The sequence below is a fragment of the Falco cherrug genome, chromosome 2 (genome assembly GCF_023634085.1).
Source record: "Falco cherrug isolate bFalChe1 chromosome 2, bFalChe1.pri, whole genome shotgun sequence".
Lineage (NCBI taxonomy): Eukaryota > Metazoa > Chordata > Aves > Falconiformes > Falconidae > Falco > Falco cherrug.
In genome coordinates this window covers 86,065,526-86,085,379 of record NC_073698.1, presented here as the reverse complement: position 1 = coordinate 86,085,379, position 19,854 = coordinate 86,065,526, and the positions used below count along the sequence as shown (strand labels likewise).

Below are 19,854 nucleotides of genomic sequence, written 5' to 3'. Positions count from 1 at the left end.
AGATAATGATTTCTTGTTGATTATGTCACAATAAAATAAAAGTTCCTTACTATATGTGTCTGCACACATATGGATATAAGAGGTTCTTTTTCTGATTGTAAAAAAGCTCCCTTTAGCTCCCACCTAAAGTATTTTTCTAAAGCCTTAGCACTCCACAAATGTTACATGAACTACATTAAAAAAGTGCAATCTGACTGTAACAGATTGCAGAATGTTAATTTTATCTTAGTCACAGTTGCAGTAGCTTGTGATAGGAAAGCTTTTACTTATGGTCTGTCTTATCTAGTCATTTTGATCTTAATGTATTTAAGAAAGCCCTATTATTCTAGTTCTGTTAGACTGAAACCTAACTTCTGAATCTAACAATTCTTTGAAGCCTCCTCATGTTCTGCCTGTAAGAAAAAGCTCTGGGAATATCTAATAAAAATTCTTTTACTTGGAGTCCTATCACACATAGGATTAAACAGGACTATGAAGAAACAAATATTTAGAGGAAAACTGAGAGAATTCAAAAGAAAAGATTGGTTAGACTTTCTAAAGGTATTTTCTTAAGCTGCCAGCTAGTGAAGTATCACTCATTACCCTCTCTTCCAGGATTCCTCTCTTACGTTTTCTTGCAGGTGAAGTAAATAAATTTCAGCAGAACAGTCAGTGGGAGGAAATAAAGGTCAGTACTTGCATAACTTCCTTTAGCCATAAATCTGGAGCTCTACGGATTGTTGATGCCGTAGGCAAAGCTGTTTCAAAGTGTAAAGTATGGGTCTATAGCCTCATGTTCAGAATAACATATCCCTAAAAGGTTTAAGTGTATTAAATTTGGATGGCTGGATCAGAATAAATACATTTCAAAGTGCTCATGTATGTCCTTAAATATTCCATTAAGAAGACAATGCAAAAGTGACTATACCTTCCATTATAGCAACATTTGCTACCGACTTAAAACTCTGATTAGCTGACTTGGCCAAAATTAGCTTGTGATTAAAGATAAACACATTATTATCAGGACCACAAAAATAATTGCTTTGACCACAACAATAATTGCTTTTTGGACTAATACTAATTAGAAACTCTATATATGCTTTCTTGACCAAATTAGAATAACAGTTAGTTAACAAACACAGTTTAGAAGAAAATTTGATTACTGTCAATGCAGTATTGGAGCTCTCTCTAGTTTGGCAAACAAAGCAGTGACAGAAAGATGAAGCTAAACAAACACAGCCGAGGAAAAATGTGCAAGGTTTTAACTCAACGGTTGAAGTGATTTACCACAAGATGTGGATGACTGTCTGTACCTGGAAATTAGAACCTGGTCTTGCTTTGGTTTGTTTGTTTTTGAGAAAGGTGTGCTGCCGTTCAAGCAGGAAATAATGCAAAGAACTGAAACGATTACTTTATAGAGCAGGTCTGACTAGATGCTCAGAGCAATATCTTCTGACCTTATATCAAACCAGCTCTACTAATTCTATGCACATCTCTGACAGACAACAAACAGTGTCTGTTCAAAGTCAACTGCAGGGCTGCCATATATCATGCAATATCTGTAACTGTTTCTATATAACAGCTCTTTCATACAAAATTTTAATATCCAACAGTATATGAGGGCTTGTTTTATGAGTCCTTGTTTATATTAATATTTTTGACAAAAAGAGTATCTGGCAGAAAGTTTGTAAATAATGTCTAGGTTAAAGAGGAAGGTGGAGATCATCCTATTAGAAGTTTGTGCATGTTTGCACCTCAGTAACTGCTACACAGCTTGCTCTGATGTTAGTCTAGTATCTGCTGCTGTTAGATGGATATCACCCTCCCTGTACATTTCTACCCCAAAGAAGTACCAAAGTACCATGGGAAATATATCTTAAAATACTATGAAACTTCCCCAGACTTGAAAGAAGCAAGGGTACTCTCAGAAAGCCCAGCAAGCAAGGCAGAAGTTACTGGGGCCAGTGCTGTTTGGGTAGAGATCCAAACAGATCTCTTAAGGCTAAATAAAACTTCCTTATGTCAAAGTTCAGTCATTGAAAGAAAATATTTCATACCATCCATGTTATCCTGCAGGACCCCGGCTTTGCACTGAGAGGATATGGTTGCATTAACAGCTGAAGAGCAGCTATCACTTCTTGGGATTCACGTTTATTTATGTGACTAAGGACTGTGGCTATACAACCAGCAAAACCATTAACTCTGAGTGCTCAGGAGTTGCAAAATGCCCATGTTTAGCTGTGGATATGCAGTGACACAGAAAGAATAAACTGCTAAGAAAAATAAAGTTGTTCAACATAAACTGAAAGCAAGACCAGGAAAATGTGCTTCGCTAGCTACATGTCACTCGTGCTGGGAGAAGTACTGGTAAAAAAATCTACCAGCACATAAAAACACAATGACATAGTAAGAGTTGAACTTCAACATGTCTACATGGAAGGTGTCTCCTGGCACGGCTATATTCAAGGACTGTAACACTATTAACCTAGACACCAGTGCTGGCAAAAGCTGTACTACAAATAAAGCTGCACTATTAAGTATTTTAATCTCTTCCTGTGTTATGATGTAGACTATTTTTGTAGTATTTTCTTTGCACTGTTTTGTAACATTGGAAATTCATGATGATTTCATCTGAGTAAGTCTGTGAAGTATGAATACTAAATCATGCAAAAAAGCTATTAGACTGAGAATAATTCCAGGTCAAAGAGCGAATCCACCGAGGAGTCATACTGTTAGCCTGGAAAACTGGAGAAGTTCATCGAGTAAAAGACTATATATTCTAGACACGTGAGAAGCTACATGGAAGGTACTTTGCAAACCTGGAAGTGTTCCAGTTCTCACAAGCAGCAGTAGAGTCTAGAAACTCTTATAGATGTAGATTTCATGGCTTCCCCATGCATATACATAAGTATTTCACAGGAGCGGTCTGCATTATGCTGCTATGAGAAGGGAGATTATGTCAATGTAGTAAAAAAAATATTCAGCACTTAAAAAGAACTGAGATCTATCCTAATACTTTAAACCAGCAGCTTGCAAATATGTGTTTCAATGTTGATTTATTGGGACAAGGTTTTAATTAAAAAAAACCAAAAACAAAAACAAAAAGAAACCCCAACTTTGACTGTTTGTAGAAGAAAACTGTAATTAAGGATTAACAACATAAGTGAAGCAAATACTGCCACAGAAGTTTTTTAAATCTTGGGAATAAAGAATCCTTTCTCTACTCTTATTTATTAAGTGAGAAATGAGTGAGTTATTAGAGCCTACCTGAGGTTTTGGAAACCACTGCTAAATGTTGTGCCCAATTGAAAGCCTGGGTTCTAATTGTGGCATTGCAGTCTCTAAATTATGGTCAAGAAAATTATGAAGAAAAATTATATTGTCAGGTGTTTCCTGAGCCGTGCTGTGATTCTTTAAAACAAGCATAGAGCAATGATAACAGCATACTTACAAATGCCTCTCTAATAAAGGGTTAATAAATGTAAGGTAACAGCAAGGTAACAGCCAGAGAGCCTTTTCTTAAATAAATGATTATATCACATTGGGCAAGAACACACACCAAGACATCCTATGCTAGTCCAAGGGCAAGACACCACTTGGAAATTTGAAATCCAGGATGTAGGCAGGCTACAGAGCATTGGGTGGACACAATCACAGTCAACAGTGGTACCAGTCTGGATTTAGCATTGCAAGGATATGTACAAGGGCAGAGGCATAAGAGAAAACTCTTTAGGAACTGCTAAATGGAAGATTTTAGCATTATTAGTGGTCCTACTGCCCCTAGAGCGAGTGCCATCATGTCTATAACCTCATGTACACGGAAGCACATAGTCAACGCTCTGGTTCGAGAACATACAGATCCATACAGCTATGAATGGAAAGCAGAAGGGGACTGTATGATGAAGTCAAATTACACAAAAAATGAATTATGTCAGTGACACTGAACCTCTCTTTTTCATATAACCAGTTTTCATCCTTCCCTCGATTTTCATGTGATGAGAGGAGAAATGAACTAAATGGGGAGAGGGTGTATGCTCAAGCGCTGCAGCATGATTGCCCACACCGTTAAATTGCGAGCATTGCTTCATGAGCCAAACTGCACTGTCTGAGATACTGCGCAGGCATGGTCAGGGATTAGCATGAGCCACAGGTGCAGCAACAGGATACAGATATCTTCTTTAGGGATAAGAGTGCTGCTGCAAGGATGTAAGCTATGCTCTGTCAGTTGGCCTGTAAACCAAAATATAATCCTGACCATTTTTTACTTACTAATATAGATGTACTTGTAAGATCTACAGGAGGAATTTTAATCTACCTCTCACCAATCACAATTATGTATTTGGGTCTTGAAAATCTTACGGTTTTGTGAAGCTTTCTGTAACAATATGTAACAATTTCTCCTTTGGTTACACCTTTGCTACTCACAGAAATTCTTTGGTGCCACCCTTAAAAGTTAACACTGATGGTGCTTTTATTTCATCATTCTTCTAAGGAACTGTAAAATTTATGGAGTTCTCACCTACTTTTAATATGCAAGTTTTGCACAAGTGGAAATACTTATGCACTTTTAAATCAGTTTTTAAATCACAGAAACTGCAAGTCATCAGTATGAACTGTGCTAGTGAAGTCCACAGATATTCCCCTTTATCTATTTGTTATGCATATATTATATAGATCAATATTATTTAAAAGCTAAATGAGATTCTCTGATAAGACCATGCATTTATTATATCCCCTGATTTATGGAGGAAACTGATGTTAATTACCATATTATAGATGGATGCCAAAAGTAAAGTTTGCTATAGTTTTTAAATAAATAAATTACTGCATTTTGGAGATTTCTGTCAGAATAATTCTAATTAGTGTTTTAGATAAGCTTTGGTTAGTGTATCAAGTTTTAATTTCAGCTAACACATTTTTGTAATTGAAATTTTCTACAGGTAAGTAAAAATGCAAGAAACTTGCTTTAAAACAGGTGCATTATTTTAATGTAAGATTGATAACTTGATAAAGACTTTCTATGCATTAATTTAAAACAAACACATACTCCTGTCCTCTTTCTCTCCTATCTATCCCACCCCATCTGTTGTTCTCACCATTGATTTCCACCTGTATCTGAGATCATAAAATTTCCAACACTCAGTATTTTATGGCTTTTAGAAGTGAATATCCTCACAGTACTTAAAATCTATGCCCAAATCTTTTCCACTCACATTAGTTTTGGAACTCTTTTCCCAAGTATACATTAGGGAAAAAAAGGGGGGGGGGGGGGGGTAGGGGGGGGGGGGTAGGGGGGGTTGAAAGAGAATGGAAGGGACTTTAACAGCTGAGGAGGAAAGAGAAGAACATTAACTTGCAGGCTTAGTAATAGTATGAAGAACACTGAGAGAAATTTTATACAAGACAATGTCCCAATTGAAATGAAAATTAAAATTTGCAAGCCATTATGTCAAATTCTGTAACAAAAATAGTCTGGTTTTCCTAAGGAGTTATATGAGCCTGCTCTTTTTTAGTTCAGTGCTATACTCACAAGTGTGATCATTAAGTTTTAAACCTCTTCTTCATACCTTCCAGATTCTTAGAGTATCAAAAAAGATTCTTTGTAAAATTTCTCATCCCATATATTTTCTATTTTAACAATAACCTTTTTGTTCTACTAGGCGATCATCAGAATTGTGCTTGTTTCTGAAAAATGGAATTATTAAATGCTAGAGAAGATACTTCAGTGTTCTTTGGATATTGTTGGAGGAATTAAAATGGTGGTAGAATATGTGTTGAATACTATATAGCATTTGGGAACACCAGAGTAAAAGATGTTGTTGAATATATCCCTCCTATAGGTAATCATGCAGGTGTCCTTACTTTTTTAAAGGTAGCATTAGCTATACAGGATAGTAATTTAAAAATACACGTAAACATAATCATGCCAACAATGATTCAAGAGCATGTGTATGCACATACTTGACCCAATGTAGGACAGCATGTTAACATGGATCTGAAATATGTGTTTGAAGTTGAATATAAAATTGAATATAATCACAAATAGGCTGCTTTCCTGCATTCTATCAACTCATATTTGTTGTATGTTTTGTCATAATTAACAGTCTCAAAACTTTTACTATGCTTATCCTTAACCGTAAAAACGTTCAAGAATCCCATTTGCCTTCACAGACATTTAATATAGAATCCTTAATGTAAAACATTCTCTCCCTGAAGAAAATTAAGTCTAGGTAAATCATCAGTCAACAACATTTTAAAATTTTAAGCCGATGTCTTTTAAGGGCAGCCAGATAGCTAACATGCAGATAAAAGCTAACACGCTTCATCTGCTTACAGCCCTTACAATAGTATAAACAACTAGCTTTTTAATCTACAATCAAAACTGGTCAAACTTTAAATCTAAGTAATCTAAATTTATCCATGGAAGAAATACGGTAGGGTCTTTCACAGAGAGAAAGTTTATTTGCCTTTCTTTGTTTGCCTCTTCATTGTTCCCCCTACCTCTCTCGATTTCATCCCAACTGCTTCAGGACTACAGATTTTTTTTCAACAGTTTTTCAGAAATATTCTTGTCACATCACCGTAAGAGGACTGAAAGAGCCCAGCAGATCATTTCTTTCACAAACAGTATGGAAAGCAATAGTCAGAATTTGTAGAATTTTAGCCCTGCTTTTATTTTATATAAACTTTAATGGTGGAATCAATCTAGAATTAAAGGAAACAGATTGGAAAAAATATAAGAACAAATCGATGAATCACATTTTTTTTTTTGTTAAAATACAGAAAACAAGGATAGATAATGTTCTTGAAAACAAAATTTCATCACTTATGTAGTATATAGAGAAACATTTGCAAAGAACTATACTAATTTTATCTGTTAAAAAATTAATGTCTTCCTGAACTCATTCTGTCAATTATAGGACTGCAACAGGACTTGACATTCACTGTTTTACATAACGTGATTGTATGACGTAAAAAGTGTTTTGGCATTAAAACAGTTCTTTAAAAGAAACTGAGTTAAAGTGAATTTAACACGCTCAGCAAAACTACACATCTTCAGAAGGAGGTAACATTCCATTTCATGCAAGGCAAGAAATGTTTTAAATCCTTTTTTTCCTTTTATTTCACTGAAAATTGCATCATCAAAATCAATACAAAATTCAGTGTCTTCTGTTTAATCTTTATCTAGGTGAACAAGATGCTCAGCTACTATAAACCAGACACATTTCATGGATTTCAGTAACCTATTGTATTTAAAATATTTTCCAAGTTTATGTGAAGATAAGCTCATATATGTGTAGACAAAATGCAAGGTCAAAAGGTCTAAGTGTACACCGGCAGACGAATTGATTCTTAATGTGTATTTCTCATCCTTAATTTCTCTGGCCTCACCCAACCCATATATGGGCTTTTTTTAAAAAAATATGTAAATACATATCAAGGACCAGATTACAAATATTTTACTCACAATTACTAGACAATCAGCTACACTGATTGCTGAATTGTTACCTGTGCAGTTAGATAATTTTACTTGCAATATGAGAATCGTGATATGGCACTAACTATTCTGAATTTCATGTAGTCATATTAACTTGAATGCAACATGTTAAATGGTCCAGCACTGATATTCTATATTTTAGTTTGCTTTGTGTTAAAACCTGATGTATCTGCTTTTGGAGTTACTGTTTCATGTATATGAAAACACAAAAGACTAGATTATATTTATATTTCACCTTGGAACTATTAGCTTTAAACTGCCCTGTCACTAGAAAACGTTTAATGGAAAAGAATAAAAGTTTTCCTTAATTCATAGAACTTTGAACTTCCGGGGACTACTGCCAACTTCTGTCCCAAAGCTATATTGTTAATAGAAACTGCACAGCTGATGCTGCAACTGACTTTTTGACCTCTAAATATCCTGATGCTTTTTTGAAATGGAAGAAAATTTACCTTAATATCAAAAGCTCCTGGTTGACCAACTTTGTTATAAAGCTCCAGCTGGTTCTTAACAGGTGTTACCCAGAGTATCACCTGATTTAGTTGTTGATCAAGTTCGATGAAATCCTTTAGCAGAATCTCTATTTCTTTTTGTTTCTCTGGAAGATCTTTGGACACCTAAAAAAAATACCAGAAGACAATGATTTGGTGGGGAAAAAAAGTAACATGAAGCAATTTAACACTACACATATATACACTTATATAAAATGTTAAAATACAAGTTTTATACATTGATAGAAAGAAGGGAAAGAAAGTAAAGACCCACCAATCCAATTATTATGGTAGGTATATCTTAGGAGTCAGACAAAACACACTCTTTCCAAAAAAAATCCCAAAGAACGAACAAAAACTTAAAACAAAGTTAAACCACATCAACCAAATCAAAACAAAATGAATACCCCAACATCAGAGTTCTCTTTTGTTTTTTGGGGTTTTTTTGTGTATGTGAAATAATTTATCACCTCTAGTATATGAAACTGTTTTAAAGGTGAATTTTTAATCAGGAAAAGTCATAGTGAAAATATGAAATTGATTGTTTTAATGATATCTAACATTTCTCAACCTCCTGAATCTAAATATTTATGAGCATGTGTTTTCTTTCAAGATATTTAACATTGCCAGTTGAGTCCAAATACGCCAAAGCAGACTCACACAGTGAAGAAAAATAATGAAGTATATCATCAGTACTGACTGGGCCACTTGGTTCTCTTACTTGCATTCAAAGCAGTCAGATTTTTAACTAAGCACATTTTTCTGTGCCAACAATATTAGAAATGAAGAATCAGAGAATGGCGTAGTTCAAATCCAACAGCACTGAAGTACTTGGAGTAAATATAGGAACAGGCTGAAAATAAATAAGCCAACACAAAGCTCCATGCTGTCATGCCCAGATTGTTTTCTATAGGTAGGGAGGTGAGGTGTAACTCTACTACACAATGGGCAACATTGCAAACATATACTAGGGAAAAAACCATCTGTATTTTTTTTAAAAAAAAATCACCACAGCAAATACAAGGCCTGGGCAGAGATAAGAAACAATGGCCATTAATTATTAAAATCAGCCAAGAAGTATGGTTAGCCTTCCATATAAAGAAAAATAAGGTTTCCCAAACATTCATTGTTTTTAAACACATCTTTACTAAAGCAACCCTCATAAAAGTAGCAAACGTGAGGTTTCTGATACACACAATAAAACAGAAATTCCTTGTAAAGTTAAACAGTGTTAATGGAAGCATTACCATCATATTGCCTGGCTACAGAAGTATTACTGCTGCATACTAACTTCTAATCCCTAATGATAGCACTTTACAGAAGACAATAAATCTAAACTCCCCAGAGATAGGAAAGCAACGAAGGTTACTAAAATAAAAACAAACCACCAAAAAACCAAGAACACTCCAAATAACCCAAATCAAACAGTACCCAAACCACCAGCTGAGAGAATGGGAAGAACACATTACATTTACCTTTCTTTACAAATTTGGTTTGAAGATACTGATTTGTTGGTACTAAAATAACACCTCTACATATACTCTGCATATGGTTTATTAGACTGTATTTAAATGACATTTGTAATTCAAGAAGTTGATTTGCCATATATTACATTATCTCCATTGTTCACTAGAACCACCCCCTAATATCCTATTTAATAAAAACTGACCCATGAGTCAAATTACTTTTTCTATCTTCCTAATCTTATGAAATATAATAAAAACCTCTGCTTTTCCAGAATGGCTCCAGATATGAAAGAAAAACAATTAAAATGCATTCATTTCCCTTATGTGTTAACTCAATATCTATGCAGACCTTGGCCTAATTTCACAGAAGATTAGTTTCATCTTTCTTACAACTTTTGAATGTTAATCTCCAGTGTTTAGTAGCTTTAATATTAATGTAAACAAGTTCCACAGAAACTACTGAAAGTACATTGGTAGTCATAGGCAGATAAAAATCCAAGCTGACTTCTGAAGATCTGAAATTTAAATAAATTTTCTTCAAATCAACATTAATCAAGCATATTTGGTCTATCACAAGAAAGAAAAATCTCTAGTTTGGGTGGGTTGGGGTTTTTTGGGGTGGGGGTGGGTGAAGGAATAGGGGGTGGGGCAGGAGGAAGTAAACAATTGCATTCTGAGGTACGTTCAGTCCAGAAAAGCAGATGAAAGATTAGGTTGTGGTGATAGTCTGGACTTCAACCTACTGTTTTCGAAAATAATCAAGCAAGAAAAGAAAACAAAATAAATCCCACCTATATTAAGAGCTAAAATGTGATATAAATAAATGCAGCCTCTTCTTACAAGTTGGCCTCTGCTCTAAAATTGTAGCAAAAACATAGGATTGTAATAATGTTAATATAAAAATAAAAAAGAAATCTAGGTAAACATGTACCAGCTCATTACAGACAGAAATCTACAGTTGTCTACTTTTACCATAGAGGTAAAAAGAACAGTAAATAAATAAATAAAGAACGGACTTACCTCAAACTCAGGTTAAGACTACAGTTAAGCATGGATAAGCATTTAACAAGGCAATACTTTGTAAGAGCCAGGTAACATGTTACATACCACTGTGTGAGAATCAGATTCTTAGATTTGGGATCTCAGGGATTTTGCTTGCTTTTATTTTTTTTTTTTTTCTTTTTTAATAAACTCTGGCATCAAACTGTCAAGCTGGCTAATCAAATTAGAGCCTGATGAGTTTAAGGTAATTACAAGTCTGCCTATCAGGCCGAGGTCCTGCTGCAGACAGTCTCTGGGGGGACAGCTTGTTTCCTGACCTAATTCTGCAGCTCACCAGAAGCGTAATTTGGGAAACTCTCCACGGACTAATGGACATGGATATGACGACTGGGTGTCCAGATTTATGCCCTTTCTGTGGCAGAGGAGAACACAAGGAGATGGTGCTCTCCAGAATCTTCCTTACCTGTTTACTCTCAGTCTTTAAAGCTTGTTACTCACAGCTCCAGGAGTTCCACCCCTGAAGTGGGATTCTGGTGCTGGTGGGACCTACAGCCATCCCACTGCCCTGCTGTCTCTGAGCTCTCCCTGCAAATTCTTGGATGCCTCCAGGGATGAGTAGGCAATAGCTAATGTCCCATTCCAATTCTATTTTCTATGTTTTTGCTTTTGGCCCCCTTCCTCCTTTAATTATTTGATGTCTCAGGGTAACCATGTGGCATCTACTCATTTTCTTTGGTATCTTATCTCTTTCCCTCCTACTTAAGAAAGACTGCTAAGTTTTATCAGAGGAGACCTGATGTCATTTTCTAAGGGGGAAGACCAATAGAAACAGCAGCCATCAGGCAACGCCTGCAAAAGAGTAAAACCAGGGCAAACATGGGAGATGTTTTGCCCCAGATCTGCCTAAGACTGAACACAGGTCGGATTAAGCAGCGTAACAGGCTGGCAAGGAAGACAGGATGCAAAGAAAAAATTGAAGAAAGGAGAACTTGATTTGGAACATCTTTCTAAAAGTGTAGCTTAGTCCTTTGCATACAAATTATATATATTCAACTTTGCCCTATTTGGCAGCAGATCAACGTTTAAAATATACATTAGTTTGCAATGAAAGGGAAAAATAAATTTACAAGTGCAAAGGACAATAAAAATATGGATTATTCCTTCAAAGAAAAAAATCTGATTTCAACATCAAAGGACTATATAATTTCAGTGATATGTGTCAAAATATTCATCTGAAAACATGTGATGCATCTAAAATTCTGTACTTTAGTTCAAGTGTTAATTAAGTTATATTAATTGGAAGCTTAGTAACAGAATAATAGAAAAGATTTAAGCTCTAAATTGGGAAACAGTAAAAAAGCCTAATTTTACCAACTACCAAGTGACACTGATCTTCAAAATGCTTAATTTTATTCTAATCGTAAACTATCAATTTTCCACTTATTTAATTTATTCCTATATTTGCTCTTCTCATTAAAATACTAAAAAAAACACAAATAAATTACCAGCATAGAAAGGAAAACATTTCTCATAACAAGAATTTTCTGTGAAATTTGAATAATTACATATTTTAAAAATCTAGATCTTAATCTAAATATTTTCATTTCTTCTCATATATTCTAAAATTACTTGTATTGCTTGTTTCTGTTCCATCTGAACCACATGCCTTGGATGATCTTCCTTCACAAGGAGCCTAATATATTGAAAGAACATAATATTATGTTCTTTCATCACCACCCCAATCTGAATACTTTGGTGTAAAACGATACATATGCTCAGCTTGGCAGAAGAGATCTCCTTGATCATTTCACACGCTCCAGTTTTCCGCTGCCATTTCCTACTTTAGCTTTAGATAGTTATTTTTCAGTCTATTTGCATAGTTGTGTGCATGCACTATGAGATGAATTAGAGCTGAGCAGATGGAAAGGAATACAAATTATTATGATAATAATAATAATTATAAAGGGAGGAAGAAGTTGTATAAAGTATGTCACCTGATGTAAAATCATATTCTGTGTCCTTGTTCTGTTTAATTCCTTATGAATATCTAAAAAGCAGATTCAATTAAAGCAGTATCAATTAAAATAATAGCTGTAGAGTTACAGTTCGAACCTTTAACTCAGGAACAATGCTCAAAATAAAAAAAAAAATGAAACCAATTAGGTAGAGACAGTAAGTAAGGAAGAATGAACAATGGGGAATCGTTTTGCAGAGGTCAGAAATGTTATTGCAAATGAAAGAACTTGATAAATTATATTACTAGTAAGGCATCATTATCAGCAGCTGTGACCTGATAAAAGTAAGGAAAGCCACTGAAATTACTTGCATATATTATATTTCAAGTGACCAATGCCTGATTTTGAATATTTCCATCCTCTCCCACAAGTCAATGTCACGGTCATTTCCTATTTACCTGAAATTACCAAAGAGAAGATTATTCAGTTATTATCCAGCTGCTTGGGAATATAGATGAGAAGTTGTGTCTCCCAACATCATGTCATTTGCCAAAAAAGAATATATAGAGAATTTTCCTAATGATACGTGGGAAGAAAAGAAATACCAAATTCCAGTATTTTAACAGCAGTGGAAATCTGTGGGATTTGCCCTCCAATATCAGATAAGGTACCCCTTTCTCTTGCTGGCTGTCGCACCAACCTCTCAATAACAGAGCAGCATTTACAAATGGATCTTATTTTTATGAACCTGACAGTGGATTAAAATTTAGCTTTCTTGCTATGCATAACATGATAAACTATAACGAACTGCAATGAATATGAACAAAAGTATGTTGTGGGGTATCTGTGAAGGCTGTTAACAATGTTTTTCTGGTATACCCTACTTGGGGGGGGTCACAATGTTTTTCTGCTATGTCCTACTTGGGGGGTCCCTCTGATATACAAAAAACCTTATGAAAGTAGGCGTCTAATGTAGGAAATCTGGTAGTGTCAAATTTGAAAAAAATCACAATTGTTTGCATACAGAGAAATGAAGAATGTATAGCTTTCTGTATTAACTGCTTTCCTTACTAAATATAAAACAAGCAGCAGTTTCTGCTTTACTGTTCCATTTCTGCAAAAATATAAATATAAGGAAAAAGGAGACAGGTGACTATACTGCAATCAGCCTGCAACATAACTGGACTGAAAACAGGTTTTTATATTGTCCAAGCCAGGACTTGTATGATAAAGAAATAACAACAGTCATAATAACTATTAAATGCAAGCTTCTAAAAACATAACTGACACTTCCATAACACCAGTAAGATGATTGCATAAAACAGCAGTTCATACAGCCACTGTTCAGAAAGTTTTGTCTGCTTAAAATCGCGATCCCTAGAGCATCTACCAAAGAATGATTTAAAATGGAAGGGGGAGAAGCTACTTTTTATGCATCATTTCTTAATGTAAAACAATCTGTGTAAGAAAGAGTTTCATATAAGTTGAGTTTAGGATGTCATTTAGTTAATTGAACGAGCCATTTTCATTAACAAACTCAATATTGACTTTAAAATAAAATCTATGTAATTTCTTTAAAACAGTGAATATTTACGAGACATACTGTCCCTGACAAAGTTGGAATAATAACTGTTATTAGGGGAAGATGAAGGCTACTAAAAATTTGTATAGTTGATTTTTATTTGCTATGTAGCTAGTTTCATGTTTCCTTACAAGCTTCCCAGGACCTAACCTTGGCATGGTTTTTGGCTAGTAATTTTTTTTTAACTTCTTCAAAATGTATTTGTAATATTCTTAAATTTTATTTTTTATTTAAAAAAAAACCCAAAACTTTTTCTTTTTTTTTCCCATTGATGCAGAAGACTAAAGCTCTCCACAGAACCAATGCACCAAATCATTTCCTGTTTCATCTGGATGCTTAGCTTTTTAAAAAGCAAACATACATATCCTCCACTCCAATAATTTGTTTTCTTTTTCTTCTGTGGTAATATGATTGTATATGTCACAGTCTTTTGAATATCTCTATGGGGTTTACATTTAATATTTATAACTGTTTGTTATTCGTTCGGCTTTATACTATCCTAGCAATTCTCCTTTTTCAAGGGTATTTTTAAGCACAAGACACTCCACCTTAAACCTCTGCTAAATAATCTAGTCCGCAGTTTTACTTTCTTTATCTTTGCTTCTTACTCAGTTCCAGAAATCCAAAAACAGCCACCAAGGATTTACAGTATGATTCCTTCAGTAATTCTTAATGAGGGGTATTTTGACAGGAAAATGATTTCTAAATAAAAGTACAATGCCCTAACTGTTCTTTCCCTGGTTTACGGCAGATAGTAAGGATCCATCCCTCAGGCTACAGCCTGTGGGACAAGCAAACTCCAGCGTGCACCTTGCAGCACTGGCAGCCTGCCTAAGCAGTTACCTTACGCCTGTCAGTCAAAGCTTTTTTTCCCCATGGAAAGCAGAGCCTGGCACACTTGTTGGGAGGCCAAGAGAAAATGGCAGGCCACAGTGCTATTCAGCACGGAGCTGGGCATGCTGTTGCAGTGTCTCAGGGAAACGCAATGTTACTTTACAGGTTATGATAAACCCTGTCTGACGTAGGTAAGAGCAATCTTTTCTCATGGTTTGGCAAATAAAGTGGTCCTGGCTCCACGTCTGGTCTTTCCATGTGACAGAGCTCTTCCTGCCTGGTACTTTGTCTCACCATCCTTTTGTGCAGCTCTCCTTTTCCAAACATCACACATTATCTGAATGCTTTACTTTCAAAACCATGCCCGGTACTGAAAGCTCAACTTCCATGCATAATCAGCTCACAGTGGCAATCAGTCAAAAGCTGAACTAAACATATCAATACTTTCTTCCATGCTGTTGCCTACGTCTGAGAGAAGCTTCCCAGAAGTATTCGCGAAAGGGCTGCGGAGCTTCTAACAACTGTCATCTGCCAGAATGCCTGACAAGCAAAACGAAGCCAAAAGGCACTGCAATGAAACAAATGACAAATATTTATACAACACGTAGTACCTTCAAATGCAAGCTATAAACTTTGAATTGTTGTTGGTTTTGCTCACAGAGTTTTTTATAGGAATGAAAAAAACCAAACACAAACCTTAACATTTTGTTTAGTAGAAGAAATGGATATAATTGGATCAAATATTTCAACATAGTAATTAAATTGGTATCAAACAGCAATTTCTGGCTGTAAGCTACTAGAGTAGCAAGTTAGACAATAAATGTATAGATAAACCGTATTACTTCCACAGTAAATAAACAGGGATTTTTTTGCATTACCTTTACACGATGTAGATAAATTACAATGGGTTGGAATTTTATCTACAGCCAAATATTTATAGCATTTCCTAGCAACATAGAATTTATTCTGTTAAAAATTATAGAAAAAAAAATCGATGTTGGTATTTCAGTTCTAGTGAGTGATCTTGACTGCCAAGTACTGAGCTGACATATCTGACAGAAAACAACAAAAAACTTGATTTTCTTTTTAGTTGTTCTTCAAGAGTTACCTGGTTTAGCACTTTGAGGGAGGTGACAACTTTTAATTTGTAAGAAACATGCAGTTAATAGAAAAGTTGAGATCGTGGGATTTACCTTAGTTAACAGTGTTCAATGTGCTATTAAGGTCAGTATCAGAACAGGCCATTCCCTGCATAATCATGATGATGATGAATTTTTGAAAAGGGGTTTTTAAAACTCTGAGAAAAGTGGCCCAAAAATGCAAGGCAAGAGTAAGGGAAAAAGGAAGAGGAGGCTTAGCTTTAAGGTTATTTCATGCTATTCTGTTTTTAGGAATTCTAATTATATAGGCATGTTGCAATACAGACAGGCCTATATAATTAAAGTATAATTTTTATCTCATAGAAAGCAAAAAGTAAACCACTGAAGGTCCCTATAGTCTTCCTTAATAGACATGCATGAAACACCTGACATGCAATGGCAGTGTCTATCTTGGAACTGAAGTTTAAAAGAGTCCAAAGAATTGTCATTCATTGGTGTGTGACATTATGTGAACCATTACTCATTGTATGTGAAATCCCTCTCAGTTACATAGTTGTTGCATAGTGGAAAAATGTGTTAGGTTTTGCCTAAAGTGCCTTATAGGAAATCTGATAATTCAGCTAGATCAATATTACCTCTTGACAGTTAGCACTTTTTATATTTGCCTAGAGAAGCTGTGGACACCCCATCCCTGGCAGTGCTCCAGGCCAGGCTGGATGGGGCTTTGAGCAACCTGGTCTGGTGGAAGGTGTCCCTGCCCGTGGCAGGGGGGTTGGAACTAGACGATCTTTAAGGTCCCTTCCATCCCAAACCATTCTAAGATTTTGTGATTATATTCAAAGTACTTGGCATAAATTCTTAAACAGATGACTAATATATTCCAGAATCATATGGCAAAAAATAATAAAAAGGAATTTTGAGATGGTTGGTAAGATAGTATGATATATATTGTATATAAACATACATATATGTATTTAATTATTATTTTATGGTCTCATTAACTAGTATAGAGGTTTTATCCCTGCATGGTTGTATTTCATAAATATTTTTAATTCTTTGTGTAAAGTTTAATATGTAGCAAACAGAGCAGCAATATGGCCTTATGAACACACATCTGAAGTCTTTATGAATAATATAAAAGCAAATAGAAATGTTTTATGTATCCCATGGATTATTATTAAATGATTTATGATGTCATCAATACAATCTAGTTCATCCTCACTTTTTAAGCAGGTACAAAATAAGGTACTTAATTTATAGCAAGTTCAGAAACACCTTTACTGTAGATATTAGTTGGGCATGGACATAGCAAAGTCTTGCCACTAAGATTATGGAAAGAAATATCAATTCAAAAAGACTGCCAAGAAAAGATTATAGGCTACAACAAATGCTAAGAGGTCTTGAGGGAAATAGTTGAGATCTGCTCAGCTTCAATAGACTCCTGGCTCAACAGGACATTCTTGTCAAATGAGGATGGCATATATCATCACACTGATGGGTTTTACAGACCGAGGTGAATCAGCACTGACATTAAGTGACCTGACCTCAGACTCCACTAAGGTCAGAAATAAAAAAATAAATAAAAAAAAGAATCTATTGCAGATCCCGATCACGCATACTTACAAAAAACAACCACCCTGTAATTTTCTGGTGTCTTGAGGTAGTAATTATCAACAGAAAATTGTTAGACACTATATACATGATATTATAACAGGTTAAATTACTGTGAGAGGAAAAGAGATATCTAGCATCCTAGTCAAGTTTCCAGGTTCAGTAGACATAAGCTTATTTTAACCAGAACATGTAAGATGTTCCCTTTAACCAAAATTTTTGAAAAAGCCAGTCACCTTAATTGTTTATCATACTTGATATTCTTTGTTTAGAAAATGTTGCAATGGAAAAGAAGAGCAAGACTAAAAGCAATAGCATATTGGACCTTTCAGAGCTAAATCCCAACATGCAACTGCCTGAAAATAAATTCCAATTCATTTGACATCATAGTGGAAAAAGAAATTTCAAATTCATATCCAACCCCCAACTTAAATGTTGTGCGACTTCAATGCTATAAAACAATCAAAGAAAAGAAACAACTCACAGTGAGAAAACGCACACATTTATCCCACTCTTTCTACATGCTTATGACTAATGTCAATGTATGGATAGAACTAAAACTGTTCATTAACCCCTTTAACTTTTAAGAGCCTTTAAAATAATAATAATAATGCATCAGGAATTCTCATGACTACTAGCATGATATTTATTCATAACTATAGTGGTTATTATATCTTCTGAGGAAGCTAAGCCAGCTTTTGCCTTTTGATAAAATGTGTAAAATGTATTAGGATTTCTGATTTGAAAGATAAATTTAGAAATGGATATTTAAATTTCATATTTAGAGTAATAACATTCAGGAGAGTCTTCTATGAAATAATCAAATGATTTATTAAGTCTGTTTAATGTTGATTACCCAAGATAATTTAGACATTTGTACGGAGATGTTGTTATGAAAGCAGAAATAGATATCCACTCAGTTCGTATCAGAGGAAAGAAAAAAGAAAAAAGAGGGGGAAAAAAACCCCAAGAGTATGGTAAATAGGACTATTACAAATTTTCTTATCTAGAAGCATAAGATACATGTGTAATAAGATAAATGTACAAAGTGGTTAGGTTTTACTACCCCTAATTAGAAATATCACAGCAGCACAAACATCCCAACTGATATTCATAGATGCCTTTTGAGTTTACTGTTAAGAAAACATTCCTCACTATTGTTTTAGATGGAAAGATGCTATTGAAGTAGATTGGGATTTAACCTGATAAATGCTGTAGCACATAGAGCATTATTCAGAAAAATATTAGTAACACACATCATGGAAACATTAAAAGATGAGAGGACAATCCCTTTTCACTTCATCCCACCAAACACAAATTAGGCTTGTCAAATGTTGCAAGTCTCTTCTGTTTTTCCTCTCTTTGCAAAACCCTTCCAGGATCTGTTGCCCCTCTTTCATGTGAGGTGGGGGAAATTGCAAAGACAAAGTATCATACAAATTGTCCTTTTACCTCTTCTACCTTCTGAGACAGTCACAGTAAGAACTAAGTAAGTAAGGAATGACTGGGGTCACAGAAGTTGCTGTTGGGGTGATTCTGAGTAACAAAAGAAGGAAGAGGAAAGACAGTCAATAGACAAGCAAGGAAAGTTATCATTAGGAAATCTGCCCAATATTTTTGTAAGTACCTCCTTTCCTGTAAGTTTTTCCATGTTGATGAGCAACCTAGCCTGAAATCCACAAATAATACTGTGATGAATTTCCAACTTAACTATATTTAAATTTTATTATATTTATTATGGTTGCTGTCATTTACTGTTAAGCCTAAAACACACCTGGAAAACCAAAACTAAGGTAAAACAGATAGAGCTAGAATCTAACGTGTATAAAGAAGAAAGAATCCTAACTGTTCTAAATATACTCAAAAACTTGTCTTAAAGGAAAAGAAGAATGAATATTCAGTAGTATGTCACAAGAGCCCTTGATATTTTGTAATTATTGCCTGATTGCTGCAACATTTTAAATATCATAACTTTTGTCTTGAAGGGACTTCAGAATGACTAATCCTTTCAAATGAGACTAAACAATATACTGTTGTAAGAGAGTATTTATTAATACTTAACAAGACAAAGAAAATTGGTGCTGTCATTAATAAAAAGAGAGCAGTCATATATTTCTGTGCAGGACTACTGAAATAATGTAAAACAGCATTACTAACCACTTTTACAATGCTTTACACCTTCAGATTGTTTTAATATCACCAAGTAATTTAATTTTACAATATTCCTATGGGGTAGGGAGTTGTGCATAGGAAAATAGAACAGCTGGAAAATTAAGCAAGGCCATTTCCAGTCCATGGAAAGTGACAAGATCAAAATGCTCTCTATAGAGTATCAT

General features: G+C 34.8%; 1 protein-coding gene across 14 annotated transcripts in view; it reads right to left on the bottom strand.

The window, feature by feature from the left end:
* Window positions 1-19,854, bottom strand: part of DMD (dystrophin) — a 1,162,157-nt gene that overhangs the window by 377,356 nt on the left and 764,947 nt on the right. For all 14 annotated transcript variants that reach the window (XM_055701082.1, XM_055701084.1, XM_055701085.1 and 11 more), the window contains one exon: window positions 7,930-8,094. In XM_055701082.1, the coding sequence (XP_055557057.1) occupies window positions 7,930-8,094 (165 nt within the window). The remainder of the gene's footprint in view (window positions 1-7,929; window positions 8,095-19,854) is intronic.